The sequence below is a fragment of the Sparus aurata genome, chromosome 22, assembly GCF_900880675.1.
Source record: "Sparus aurata chromosome 22, fSpaAur1.1, whole genome shotgun sequence".
In the NCBI taxonomy this organism is placed as follows: Eukaryota; Metazoa; Chordata; class Actinopteri; order Spariformes; family Sparidae; genus Sparus; species Sparus aurata.
The window spans coordinates 8895634-8909676 of record NC_044208.1 but is presented as its reverse complement, the minus strand read 5'-3'; the positions used below and the strand labels follow the sequence as shown (position 1 = coordinate 8909676).

Below are 14043 nucleotides of genomic sequence, written 5' to 3'. Positions count from 1 at the left end.
TTTTACATTTACATTTTGGGCATATAGCAGACGCTTTTGTCCAAAGCAACTTACAATAAGTACATGTGTCACAAGAAAGAACCCACAACATATCATCATTGATAATCATAGTCATACTATGCAGGGTCGATGTGAAGTCTGAACCATTGAGTCTTAATATTTTGCGGAAGATGGCTTGTGACTCTGCTGTCCTGAAAGTGGTCGGGAGCCACCAGAACAGTCTTAACTTCGCTGAGCGACCTTTGTTTGTTCTCAGCGATGGGGGTACCAGCCGGCCAGCTGATGAACTGTAGCCAAGTGCTCACGCTGGGACGTGTGGTCTGACCAGTGTTTGGAGGTAGATGAGTGCTGTTCCATTGACGGCCTTGAAGAGCCAGTGCCATCATCTTGAACTGGATGTGGGCCGCAACAGGAAGCCAGTGGAAGTCACGGAGGAGGGGGGGCACATGGGAGAAGGTTTAGTCGCAGAGGCTGGGAGTCCAACCAAGAGCGAGTTGCAGTAGTCAAGGCGGGAGATGACCAGCGCTTGGTCCAGGAGTTGCGTTGCGTCCCTGAGGAGAGACCGGATTCGGCAGAAGCTGTAGAGGGTAAATCTGCAGGATCGGGCCACAGCAGTGATGTTGGGGGGACAAGATAGTATGTCGTAAAGGATTACTCCCAGGTTTCTTCACAGTTGATGAAGCCAATATTGTGATGTCCTCAACAGTGCGAAGGCAGTCTTTCCTGGGGAAGAAGGGGATTTTATTTTTATAAAGGTTGAGCTCGAGGTGATGCGCAGCAGTCCAAGCACAGATGTTTGCCGCACATTCCAAGATGCGCGTTGCAACGTGGGTACCGGAGGATGTGGGAAAAAAGAGGAACAGTTGGGTGACGTCCTAATAAAGTGTGGACTGTGTATTCCTGTGAGCTTTGTGTGTTTCTCATGTTTATCTGCTCATCATTAGAGGCTCAGACCCACAGAGCTCTGCTGCTGTTGTACCCACATTCTCATTAAAACACTTCCCCTTCACTTCTCTGACAGAAATAAATGCTGAGAAAGAAGGAGGAACCAACAGACCTCAGACCACTAACATATGTGTGAAACACATCAGTGTGACAAATACTCGAGTCTTCATTAAGTTTGTTTGTTACAGTGCTAGATTGACTCAAACATTTTCCTTTGGCTTGTAATCAGAGGAAGAAGAAAAATTAGGAAGTGACATCACATGAACCACAGGAAGTAGGTGCAGCTTCTCTCGACTAAAGCACAACTTTAGAAACTCAGATGATCATAAGAAGAGAGACAGAAGAAGGAGAGAGACAGAGAATCATGATGGTCCAGTTCAAATGGATTCAAATGTCTTTATTTGTGACAGCGATGCTTCAGTTCACAGGTAAGAAGACGTATATCACAGATAGAAATGGAAGGTGCATTGAAGTTTCTTTATTGGGTACACTGGATTCAACTAAGACAAGAAAATCTGTTATAATGTGTCTGTAAGTGGTTATTTCAGTCAGCTCTTGAAAACAAGGATAAAGAAATAATCATCACACGAACAATGAACTTAACAAACTTATTTCAAAAATTTTTCTCATATTTATCTCTCATCTTCAACAGCAGTAACTGGACTGAATCACGCCTCCGTCACTGCCAGAGTTGGAGATGAAGTCACTTTGCCTTGTGACAATGTGATCAATACTCAGGACAAATGTGACAGTACTTCTTGGCTTGCCAGTTGTTATGAAGGGGTATCAGTGAAACTGCTGGTTTATCTTGGACGGATCAGTACAACTGGGACTCACAAATCTAGATCAGACAGACTGAGCGTGACAGAGAGCTGCTCTCTGGTTATTACAAATGTCTCAGTGGAGGATGTTGGTCGTTACAGCTGCAGACAGTTCCACAAATCAGGAAGACAACAAGGTGAAGATGCTCCGGTTCATCTGTCTGTTGTTAACGGTGAGTATTTAAATCTTTATGTTTTTAGATTAAACTGTTTTGTCAGAACAAAATACTAAACATTACAAAACTAATGATCACAGTGATGAAGTTAATTTATTCTTGTTGTCTTGTCTCATCTTCACCAGTGGAGAAACTACAGGTGGATGATCAAGATATGTTGACCTGCACTGTGTTTACATATAGTGGATGTGGATACACAGTGAAGTGGCTTTATGATGATAATATGGATGTAGTGGAGACAGTGCAGCTTGGCTGTTCTGCCAGGGTGACATTTCCAACTCATCTTAATCACAAGTCAAACTATCAAAAGTTACCTGAGTGTGAAATGACAGATAATCAGAGTGGACAGAAGCTGTTGTGGAAAGTTAACTCAGGTACATTTGATCTGAATTCATGAATTATGATTTTAAGATAACATTATTAATTCACAGTGAGTCTCTTTGGATGGCAAACACAAAGTATTATATCATCATATGTTGTGTTTTAACATTTCATGTCTTATTCAACAATGAAGGAAGCAAGACATCTGCAGAGGACGACACTCCACCACAACTAGGTACACTTCTCTCTCTCTCTCTCTGTCTCAATTCAATTTTTTTTTCAATTTTATCAATTCAAAGGGGCTTTATTGGCATGAAAGTTTTAACAACAATTTTGCCAAAGCATCTTGTGCAAACTTTTGGACATTAACAATAACTTAACATAAACGTATACGCAACCTCAAGATTGATTTACATTAATTTTGATTTACATGAATTAAATCTACAGTATATCCTCTGTGTGTGTGTGTGTGTGTGTGTGTGTGTGTGTGTGTGTGTGTGTGTGTGTGTGTGTGTGTGTGGGTGGGTGTGTGTGTAAGCAAGATATGCCCTGTCTCCTTCTCCCAGGTCTCAGCTCTTTGAAATTTAAGATTATACAGATGAATTTTTCAAAATAAATGTTTCTTGTTTCATTGAATTTTTCACATTGTGGGAGAAAGTCCATCTCTGTCTCAACCTCACCTGTTGAACAGTGACCACATGTTCTGTTTGCTTTTGGTTGCCATGATTTTTTGTGTCTTCCAGTTGGATTGTCACTTTGTGGTCACTGAGCCCGAACCTGGTCAGGATCTGTATCTGATCTCTAATCTGCTTTGGCTTTTAGTTTCTTCTCTCCAATGTTACAGATAGGTTTCTTTAAATTGTGTTATAATTTGCTTTACTCTGATTGGTGTTTGGAGAGCAGAGTAGTTGTTAGGCTGGTCAGACTGTGTCTGAGAGGGAGCAGTTAGCCTCAGTACCAACTGACATATGGGACTCTTTTCTGGGCTCAGCTCTTGAGTTTGGAGGGCTTTGGAGTGGAGGATTTCAGGTGGTTAAAAAAGTTGAGCGTTCTCTTTTGAATGTTAATTTTCAGTGGGTATCTGCTTAATTCTGCTCTACATGCATTTGTTGGTGTGTTTCTGTGTACGTGTAAGACGTATCTGCAGAATTCTGCATGTAAAGATTCTGTTGGATGTTTGTCCCAGCGGGTATAGCTCTGATGACTGAGGGGACCCCATACTTCACTACCGTACAGCGCAATGGGCTGGATGACACTATCAAATATTTTAAGTCAGATTTTGAGTGGAATTTGGAATTTATTAAATTTTCTCTTGATTGCATGTATGGCTCTTTGAGCTTTTTCTTTTAGTGCATTCACTGCCATGTTGAAACTCCCTAATGCTGTGATGGTTAGACCAAGGTAGGTATAACTCATGCTATGTTCAATGACATGATTATTTATGGTAAATTGGTGTTTGTTCTCCTGGCATCTGGGGCGTTTTTGAAAGACCACGACATAAGTTTTTTTTCATATTTATTGCCAGGGCCCAGTTCTGACCGTCCTTTTCTACTATGTCCAGCTGTTGCTGTAGTCCTTGTTCAGTAGGAGACAGTAGAACAAGGTCATCAGCATAAAACAGAGACTTCACCTCTCTATCTAGGAGGGAGAGGCCAGGAGCAGCACATTGATCCAGTTCGACAGCAGGTTCATTTATATACACATTAAATAGAGTCGGACTTAAATTGCAGCCCTGGCGTACACCTCTTCTCTGGGTGAAGAATTCAGTTTGTTTGTCTCAAATTTTAACAGCACACATATTTTCCGAATATATTGATTTGACCAGATCATACATTTTGCCCCCTATACCACAGTGCAGGAGCCTGTAATAGAGCCCTTCATGCCAAATAGAGTCAAAAGCCTTCTTGAAATCAACGAAACAAGTGAATATCTTTCCATTTTTTCTTTTGGTGTACATGTTTGTTAATTAAAGTGTGAAGGGTATATACATGGTCGGTGGTGCGGTGTTATGGGAGGAAGCCAATTTGACTTTAACTCAAGATGGAGTGTTCCTCAAGGAAATCTAGTATCCTTTTATTGAGAATACTGCAGAATAGTTTACCCAGACAGCTGCTGACACAGATGCCACGGTAGTTATAAGGGTCTGATTTGTCCCCACTCTTATGAATGGGGGAAATGAGCCCTTTGCACCAGATGTCAGGAAAACATCCTGACTGTAGTACAGTATTGAACAACTTCAACACTGCACCCTGCATCTCTGGGGTGCTGTCTCTCTCTCGCTCTCTCTCCATCTCTGTGTCCTCACTGCAGCAGCATGGATTCAATTCCAACCTATGGCCCTTTGTTGTATGTCATTCCCTTTTCTCTGTCATAAAAAGGTGTCCCAGTGCATCAGCTCAGGGAAACATGGACACCCATTATCTTTTGAACTGACATGTGTGTGATTAATGGCACTATTCAAATGAGATTAAATAATTATTTGCCTCTCTTCGCTCACTATGAGCGGTGGCTTGTGTGCTTTGATCACCTGTTGGGTTTGAGTGTGTTTCTCCATGCATCTCCCATAGGCTTCAATACAGCTGTCAGAGCAGTCTTGCCCTAAACAAGAATTGATGACGCGCTGACAATTCCATTTTAGGTTTTTTGGGCACAATGAGGAAGTGGCGCACCTCTTATCACAGGAAGTCGATGCTTTATCACTTCATTTAGGACACAACAGCTGATAGCCAACTGCCTGAATAAATGTTAGCCGAGTATGTTCCTGCAAAACCACAGATGAATTCAACTGAATGTTTCCTCACGGTGCAGCTTTAGTGTGCCTCTTAGATTCAATTTTCCACTTTCTTCATGTCACAGTGGTGTCTTTATGCTAGCTTTGGTTAGGTTTAGGGAAACATCACAGTTTGGTTTTGGTCATTTAACTTGACAGCCGGTTTTGTCAGCACTCTTTAGTCTTGTAACGGTCTGTGGAGTTGTGGGTATCCAAATGGTCTTAAATGCAATCTCGCCTGAAATTTTCCACGTCACTATCATGACTGAACACATGTGTTGTGCTCCTGATGTTTGATAGTAACTTTGTTCTCTGACATGATTTTTCTGCTCCACAGCTCGTACAGATTGTTCTGTTGTCGACTACATCATGTTGGTTCTGCGTGTGGCTGAACTCGTCCTAATTACTGTGATTACTGTTCTTCTCATCAGAGCTCCAGGTGAGAACATTCACACCAACATCTGTTTGGACTGATGAACACAAACTGTCAGTTTAGAGCTGAAATGTAGTTCTTTGCTTTATTTTCCAGGGAACCAGAGACCGTCGGATGACAACACTGTAAGCATTTTTAGTTGTTGTTGTTGTTGTTATAATTGTAGTTTGTCTGTTTTCATTTATCTATTCTATTTTTGTTTATATTTAAAATTTTAGGTTAGTTTCAGTTAATTTCCAGAGTGAGTTTCCTTGTTTCCCTGTGGTTGTTTGTTTGTTTGTTTGTTTGCTTGTCAGGGGTAATTTTTTTGAAGTTTAGAATGGGTATTATAACCACAATATTTTGGGGGGGCAACTGATGCACAGTCATGTCAATAAACATAATAATAGTTATTTTTCATGTTGTTGTTGTTGCTGTTGTTGTTGATGTTGTTGTTGTTGATGATGATGTTGTTGTTGTTGTTGTTGTTGTTGTTGTTGCTGATGTTGTTATTGTTGTTGATGTTTTTGTTGTTTTTGTTTTTGTTGTTGTTGATGTTGTTATAGTTTTATATTTCAATTTTTTAATTCATTATTCCTTTTGCTTTCAGCGCAGTTTAGTTTCCATTAGTATCCAGAATGGGTTTCCTCTTTTCACTTAATTTTTCATTTTGTAAAGATCCTATTCGTCAGAGATATTGATTGATTGACAGTCAGGTAAAGATCAGAACAGACAGTAACTGTAGCCAGGAGGAAATTGTGGCAATTTCGGGAATTTAAACAAATTTGATCAACCTTTAAACATTTGAGCTCAGGTGTGTCTTTGTGTTTCACAGGTGCATCATGATGGAGGCAGACATGACAGCGCGGCAAACTATGAAAACATCGGAGGACCTTCTGCTCCCGTCAGAATCAACACCAACATCAACTAACCAGAGCATCGAGTCTTCGCTGCTGTTAAACATTTCTTCACAGCATTACTGTACATGATTGAAACAAATCTCATGAAGGTTTTAGATAAGGTCCTTTAGTATTGTGATGTGGAGAAATGTGTTGAGTCACAGCCAGCTATACAAGTGTTAATTTTATATAGTTTAAGAAGCTTTTTGTACAATTAGAGCACTTAGTCTTTTCTGGCAACACTTTCTTTGCTTTATGCAGTCACTGAACATTAGAGGTGTATGAATCATGACTCATCCGGATCTTTAAACCGGGTATTTAAAATAACCTGTGAGTCGCGAATCTCTAGTATCACTAACTCAAATCACTTGAGCCCTACTATAATCAGATCTAAAATGATAATTAGCGTAATGCAGAGCTGGTTACATAGCAAGCTCATAGCCCACTAGCCCCGGGCTTGCTACGAGCTTGCTACAAACTTGCTACGAGTGTTTCCTGCATCGGCTTGCAGGCTAGCTTGTGAGCCTCGATGCCGGAAACACGGCCGACTCGTGGCGTTTCCTGCAAACGCGGCTCGCAAGCTACGAGTTGGCTGTATTTCCAGGAACACGGCTCGCTAGCTGCCGGAAACCCCCGCGACTCAAGTCAGAGCAGGATAGCACAAACAGCCGGCTACCTTCTGAATGAGTAGCAGACGAGCGACTGAAGTCTCTGGGTTAGACTTCCTCGAGTCAAAAAGCACATCCCTATCATAGTACAACAGAAGCCATTCTTCCACTTCTGAAATAACATATTGTTACACAATGTTCTGCAGGTAGCCTAGGCTACTGTAGGTTTGGTGTATAGATGTAGCATAATAAAATGAAAATGAGGTCGATTAATCTTTGCAAAATAAAAAAATTTATATATACATATTATATAGATATTAAGTATTATATTGTAAGTAGGATATTATTATCTCTATTTGGGAACTTTATCCATTTACACTGTTCCTACCTCAGTACTCTATTATTTATTTGTTTTATTTTGTTTTATTTTATTTCATTTTATTTTTTATTTTACTTTTATTTTTCCAATCATGTATATAATGTTTTATTGCATTGTGCTTTTTACTACGTTAGTGGTTAAGAGACAATGGGCTAGGACTGAGTTTCCATGGTGATTTGGCAATACTGACTCAAGTGACTCGCACAACCCGGTTCAATTTAGTGAGTGACTCACAATGACTCGAATCCTTAAAAGGAACCGTATTTACCAGCTCTACTGAACACAACCTTTAAAAACTGTCCCTGGATGCCATGCACTTCACAGATTTTTCTAAATTGCCTAGCATGACCTTAATGTTTTCACTCTTGAGCTCATCATCTTTGATACTCAAAGAATTTTTGAAACTGTTGTCTAATGTCTATAAATTAGATGGTATTATATTGTAATTATATCTGATGACATGATCTGCTGAAAAAAGTGTTGTAAATGTGTTATGAAATGTCATGCCTGTTACAATCAAAGATGTGTAATGTTATCATGGAGCCAACATTTTATACAACTATTGTTCAGTTTCTACTTACATGAATAAATCCAGTTCTGGTTGATGTTTTCTTATTTTCTTTTTTAAAATACTTTAATATTATTTTAGATTCAAATTGCATGTATATGACTTCAATCAGTGCTATGATGGCCATAATGATGAATATCTTGAGAGAAACTTAACATTTAACATTTTTTTTCCTGTTTTTGTTGCAGCGACCTTTATTTATTTTTGCTGAAAAAAGTAAGAGCATAGTGAAAGATGAAGAAGATGTCATTTTTCCACAACTGTCACATTATGCAATCAGTATATATTTCATAACGATAACCAATCAACCAACATTTTTTATTTCCTTTCCCCATTTCTGCCTAACTTTTAATTTGTTGTTCAGGTTTTTCAAACTTGCAGACGAACAAACACACAAAACTCCAAACCTAACTTAAACGATTAACAGAGATTAACTTCCAGCCTTGACCAGAGTACTCACTGACCTACTAATTAAGGTTGACTCTGACATAACATCATTGTTAAGCATCTTGACATGAGTGCAGCTTATCAGTGAATTTTTGTGTGCCCCAGGGGTCCATCCATGGCCCCATTCTCTTTTCTATCTGCGCATCATTTTCAATGTTCAAATAAAGTTTTGATTTATTTGCACAAGAGAACATACTAAATTAGAGTCCTTGTTTTAGCTTTCAGGAATTGATTTTGTGGAAGTTGCTTTTTTCAAGTTAAGCAAGTTACAGAATCAAAAATAAAATGAACATCACATATAAAGCACACAGCACAGGCGACAAAAACAAGTTGACTGACTGAACACATTATATACCTGTATTAATTCTGAATAGTTGTGTCTGCCATGATATCTCTAGCCAAACCACATGCACCAAAATGCTAATATATGTTTTCAGATAGGTATCATGAAAATGAGAGTTTGAATTTCATGACAAAAAAGTGTTTTATCCTATTTTGGATTATTCCTTCATACTTTGGTAGGTAATTGTGTTGAATATATGTTATTTTGTTTTCAGCAACAGAATTACTACATAAAGAACCAACGCTCATTCACACCTTCTTTTTTGCAAACCTAACAGACAATCACACTGAACAATAAGCTTCTTAGAATGAGATAAAATCAAGAAAATTTGGCTACAAGTCAGAATCAGTTCACCAAACATCCCCTTCAATTCCACATCAGTACAGTCACCAAGACATGATCTAAAACTTCAAATAAAATTAGATTAGTCTTTTTTTATGTACAGTAATGCTGTAAAGAAGTGTTTGACAGCAGTGGCGTCATTCCTGTGGGTAGTTGACCTTGGTGTTGATTCTGACAGAAGCAGAAGGTCCTCCAATATTTTCATAGTTCACCATACCTTCATCCTGATGTACCTGTGAAAAACAACAACACGCCTGAGTTTGGAGAGAACAAATAGATATCATAGATTCATGGTAAAATCCCCCAAACTGACACATTTTCCTCCCAGCTGACTGCTGATGTTTTGAAATCGAATAGTTGACAGCAGATCCTGAACGCACCGTCAGCTACTGCCTGATCTGATCTCCAACCGACAGTCTGCTGGACCTGAACTCCTCACTGTTTGGATTCTAATAAACGTTCAGCGTCATGCATGAACAGGTACTACCATGGTTATTAATTAAAACTAAATTTAAAACTAAAATATCGTGTGAAAAAACAATGACCTTATTAGTCAACTTAAACGAGATTAAAACTTCTGACTTAAGGGTTATTGTTTTTTGTTTTTTTTTACAAAACTGTCAGCGTCAGGTGCCTCCCCAAAATGCTGTGGTTATAATACCAATTATAAACTTCTTGAATATTGCCCCTGACAAAACAACAATAAAACAAAAAGAAACAAAAACTAAACATTTTTAAATGATCAAAACTAAACTGAAACAAGGAAGGTAACTCTGGAAATTAACTGAAACGAAACTGACTTGAAAAAATAAATAAAGATAAATATATGAATTAAAAAAACAGACAAATGCAAAACTAAAACAACAATAACAATAAAAGTGCTCACAGTGTCTTCATCAGGTGGTCTCTGGTTCCCTGGAAAATAAAGCACAGAGTAACATTTCAGCTCTAAACTGACAGTTTGTGTTCATCAGTCCAAACAGATGTTGGTGTGAATGTTCTCACCTGGAGCTCTGATGAGAAGAACAGTAATCACAGTAATTAGGACGAGTTCAGCCACACGCAGAACCAACATGATGTAGTCGACAACAGAACAATCTGTACGAGCTGTGGAGCAGAGACATCATGTCAGAGAACAAAGTTGTTAACGTGCATTTTAAAATATTTTTTGATTCATTTTTGTGCAGTGAAAATCTAATTCAAGTAAAATTGTACAAATGAATGCTGCCTCTCATTCAGGCTGCAGCTTCCTGTTCTTTTCCAAATCATATAACAAAAAGAGAAGAGAATTACGTGTGACTTTCAGAAGTGTTTAAACATTCATTTGATGGTTGTGGTTTTTTTTAGTTTGACTACATGTTGGGGCTGATGAAGTTCTTCAACCTTTGTTCTCTTCTCAAAATATGTGCTTCCTCTGTCATTGGGTCTGTATGAACTTGAGGAACATTTTAAAAGTAATGACTTGTTGGCAGCCACTGTGTGGAGCATTTTTAAACATTCAACCATTTACTGATGAAACAACACAAACCAGTAAACAGAGAAACGAGGTTCTTCTTCCTGCACAGCTTTACTTAAAAAAGAGAAAGAAAGCCAGGGAGAGAGGATTATAGAAATAGTAAAAAAATAAATAAATAAATAAAAACTTTGAGTCACTACCTTGTTGTTCCATTGGAGCATCAGTGATTGCGGATGCTGCTGTGGCGGTTATTTTTGTTGCAGCTGGCGTTGTGACCTCACCTGGACACATGAGCAAAACTCAACAAACTGTTTAGTTAAAAAAAACATGTTGTGACATGATATGAAAACTTCAAACTCACAACATAAAACAAACATTTCAAGGTTATTTTGCACATTGAAGCTCAGAACCGTTGAACAGCTTTAAGAAATTCTCACCGTCTCCGTTCGAATGTGTGATATCTAGATCAGGATGTACTCTGTCGGCTGCACAACAAGGGCAAGATTAATTCAAAATCAATGCATGCAAAATCAATGAAAACATTATGGGGTAAATACTCACGGATAAAAACGTCCAGATCGACCACGGAGTCTCGAACTCGTCCAAATCCTGATCTGAGCTGTCTGCAGTAGTAGTGACCAATGTCATTGAATGTGACCATAGGTATAACCAGTGAACAAGGCTCTCTAACACCCAGTCTATATGATCTGTCTGTGGTGTTAACAACAACCCGCCCCGCTCTAACCAGCCCTACTGTTGCTCTGCTCTCTGGACTGATGAAGAACCAGTCAGTATTTTCACATCGGTACTGAGATTGGATCACAAATTCACAAGGCAAAATGGCTGTTTCTCCATGTTCTACACGAAGATGACGGCGCTGTCCAGTCTGTGCTGTAGAAAAGATGAGAGATGACACATGAATATGAATTTAACACTGTGTTTTAGTGTAATGTTCTGGTATTAGTGTGTGTGTGTATATGTGTATATATATATATATATATATATAGATATATCTATATATATCTATATATGTATATATATATATATATATATATATATATATATATATATATATATATACATATATATATATATATATATATATATATATATAAATATATATATATATATATGTACACAAATCCTTACCTGGAAAATGAAGCAGCAGAATCAGAAATAAAGACATTTGACTCCGTCTCACTTGAACCATGGTGCTCGAGTCCTGTTACTGCCTATTCTCAGGTATCAACTATCAGAGTCGCTGAGCCAATGTGTCTTAAATGAAGTAATAGAGACTGTACTTCCTGTTTTAAGAGGTGTGGTCACTTCCTCATAGCAACAACCTACTTTTTGTGTGTTTTTAACAAGTATCTGGATTTATGTTGGAGGGATACTCAGGCCAGGGCCGCTGACAGGCTCAGGTCTTGTTCCAAAAGGGCCCTCTAATCCTCAAAATCATCTAATTCAGACTATCAACACTCCTGGCTCAGGCTACATAATCTCTAGCCAAAGACATGTTACATTTTATTTATTAGGTTAACACTCATTTACCCGCTGATTTACACCAGATTAAACAGGGGATTACTACATCTCCCAGGGACAAATGGCCTGGGACATGAAGAACTGCAGGATAGGACCATGGTGGGGCTGAAGCTGATCTGGAGGGCATCCAGGATGCAGGACAGATGGGTGGAACCACTTGAGAAATTGAGCAGGAAGATGACCAGACATGCGGAGCATCTCAGGAGGACATCCAGGTGGCTGAATTGATAGGTGGTACCAGTCCAGAGGTCAGGCAGAAAGCCCACCAGACAGTCAGGTAGGAGGTAAAGGCAGGACCTCTTCAAGGAGCTGTGCCGGTAGTCTGCAGCAAAGGCAGATCCCTTCTGGTTGACCTGGAGCACCTCCAGATGTCTGCCTCAACACCACTGACAAACACTGAATCCTTCTGGAGGTCAACCTGGTGGCAGATGGCGAAGGTTGAACCTCTCTGGGTATCAGCAACAGGAAACTTGCAAACTGGAGACTGGCAGTAGAGTATTGGTAAAGACTAATGGCAGATGATCTGGGAGGTCTGGCTGAGCATTTGGTTGGGCTGACAGCTGGAGGTCTGGGATGGTTGTTGACTGGAAGATCCAGAAACAGATGCCAGACTGACCACAGACGACGGGAGTCGACTGGGTCGCCGACTGGGGAAGAGATGTGACGTTGGCTGTTTATGGAGCTATCCAACATGAGTTGACTTGGTAGCAGTCTGAGCATCTAGACAATTCAAATTCAGCAACATAAGAGAGGTCTGACTCAGGAACTGTGTCCATGTCAGCTGGCTCTGACTCGGGAACAGGCTCAGGATCAGACGAGGCAGGAACAGCAGAGTTGTCGACCAACTTGTGAGCAGACAAGATAAACTGTACCTGCAGCACGTCTGATCAACAGAAAATCATTCAAGTCATGTATCAAGTTTCTTTTCTTTCTTTTTTATACCTGATTTGTCAAAAGTAAACAGTAAGGAGTCTGTGAGGGTGTGTCAGCAGCTGTTTGTTCATTATTGCAGGTTGTGTTAGTGTTGAAAGAGGTGTAGGATGTTTTGTAACAATAAAAAGTTACAACAGTCGCAGAGGTGTGGGAGTTTATGCTAGATGATAAAGAGGCGTTAACCTTTAAAGAAATGCCAGAGCCCCAGCAAGAAAAGAGAAAGAATTCAATTTGCCCTTAAACTTCCAAATGTATGTGTCTGGAAAAAACTGACAAATAAAATCTACAAGTAAATAGAATATTTATTATGATATATTTGAGTATAATATATAAAAGAGTCTAAAATTAAACAACCATGTTTGTTGAAAAACCTCTACTTTCTCCTCGAAATCTGATTACTTTATTTCTGCCATAAGTGACACATGTTCCTGCAAGTAAGCAGTAAAAAATATAAAACAGTTAAAGGGGCACTATGTAATTTTGGAGAAAAAAATACAAAAACTCAGAATTTTCATATTTGCAATATTAACGAGGTAATAAAACAGCTCCAGAACTGAATGAAAAAAGCTGTTCTCAGAGGAAAATAAAGTCCCCAGAACGCTGTTGGGAGCTAGAACGGTGGCAGGGTCCGCCACAAACAGAGTGGAACAGTATGTAATTGTGTTGTCCTTAAGGTCAGTTGTTTGTTTATTCAGTTTATTCAATCGTAAAAACAAAAGAGAGTTTGATTGTTTAGTTCATTTAAGCATAAAAGGCCTTCTCTTCTCATCAGAATGCCTTTCCCAAATCTACAGAGTGCACCTTTAAAAAACAAAGCTGCATCTGCATGGGTATCTTTGAGGCTGACCGAACAGGGTTGCTTTAAGATAAATGCTCACGTCAGCATGCTCACAATGACGTCACTAATGTGCTAATGTTGAGTAGGTCTGATGCTCCCTGTGTTTACTGTCACACAATGTTTACACCAAAAATAGCACATGCAGTACACGCAGGTTTTCAAATCTGCTGAAATCATAGGATTGACACCGAGCGCTTGCCTCACAGCGATCGTTTTTCTCGTGTCAAGTTACTTTTTGAATAT

At 39.2% G+C, this 14043-nt stretch overlaps 2 protein-coding genes across 3 annotated transcripts; one reads left to right on the top strand and one right to left on the bottom strand.

The window, feature by feature from the left end:
* The first annotated feature begins 1136 nt into the window (after positions 1 to 1136).
* LOC115573786 (uncharacterized) lies at positions 1137 to 7934 on the top strand. The gene is made up of 7 exons (XM_030404754.1): positions 1137 to 1373; positions 1598 to 1939; positions 2068 to 2316; positions 2457 to 2498; positions 5371 to 5472; positions 5563 to 5591; positions 6281 to 7934. The coding sequence occupies exons 1-7, from the start codon at positions 1265 to 1267 to the stop codon at positions 6374 to 6376; spliced, it is 969 nt and encodes a 322-aa protein (XP_030260614.1). The 5' UTR covers positions 1137 to 1264; the 3' UTR covers positions 6377 to 7934.
* A 293-nt stretch (positions 7935 to 8227) lies between these two features.
* LOC115574434 (uncharacterized) lies at positions 8228 to 11745 on the bottom strand. 2 transcript variants are annotated; one of them, XM_030405961.1, is made up of 7 exons: positions 11637 to 11745; positions 11049 to 11378; positions 10925 to 10972; positions 10688 to 10768; positions 10037 to 10138; positions 9918 to 9946; positions 8228 to 9264 (listed from the first exon to the last, which is right to left on the bottom strand). In XM_030405961.1, exons 1-7 carry the CDS (start codon positions 11695 to 11697, stop codon positions 9169 to 9171), a joined length of 747 nt encoding a protein of 248 aa, XP_030261821.1. In that variant the 5' UTR covers positions 11698 to 11745; the 3' UTR covers positions 8228 to 9168. The 2 variants fall into 2 exon arrangements, with proteins under 2 accessions (XP_030261821.1, XP_030261822.1); XM_030405962.1 differs by lacking the exon at positions 10925 to 10972.
* Between the last annotated feature and the right edge of the window lie 2298 nt (positions 11746 to 14043).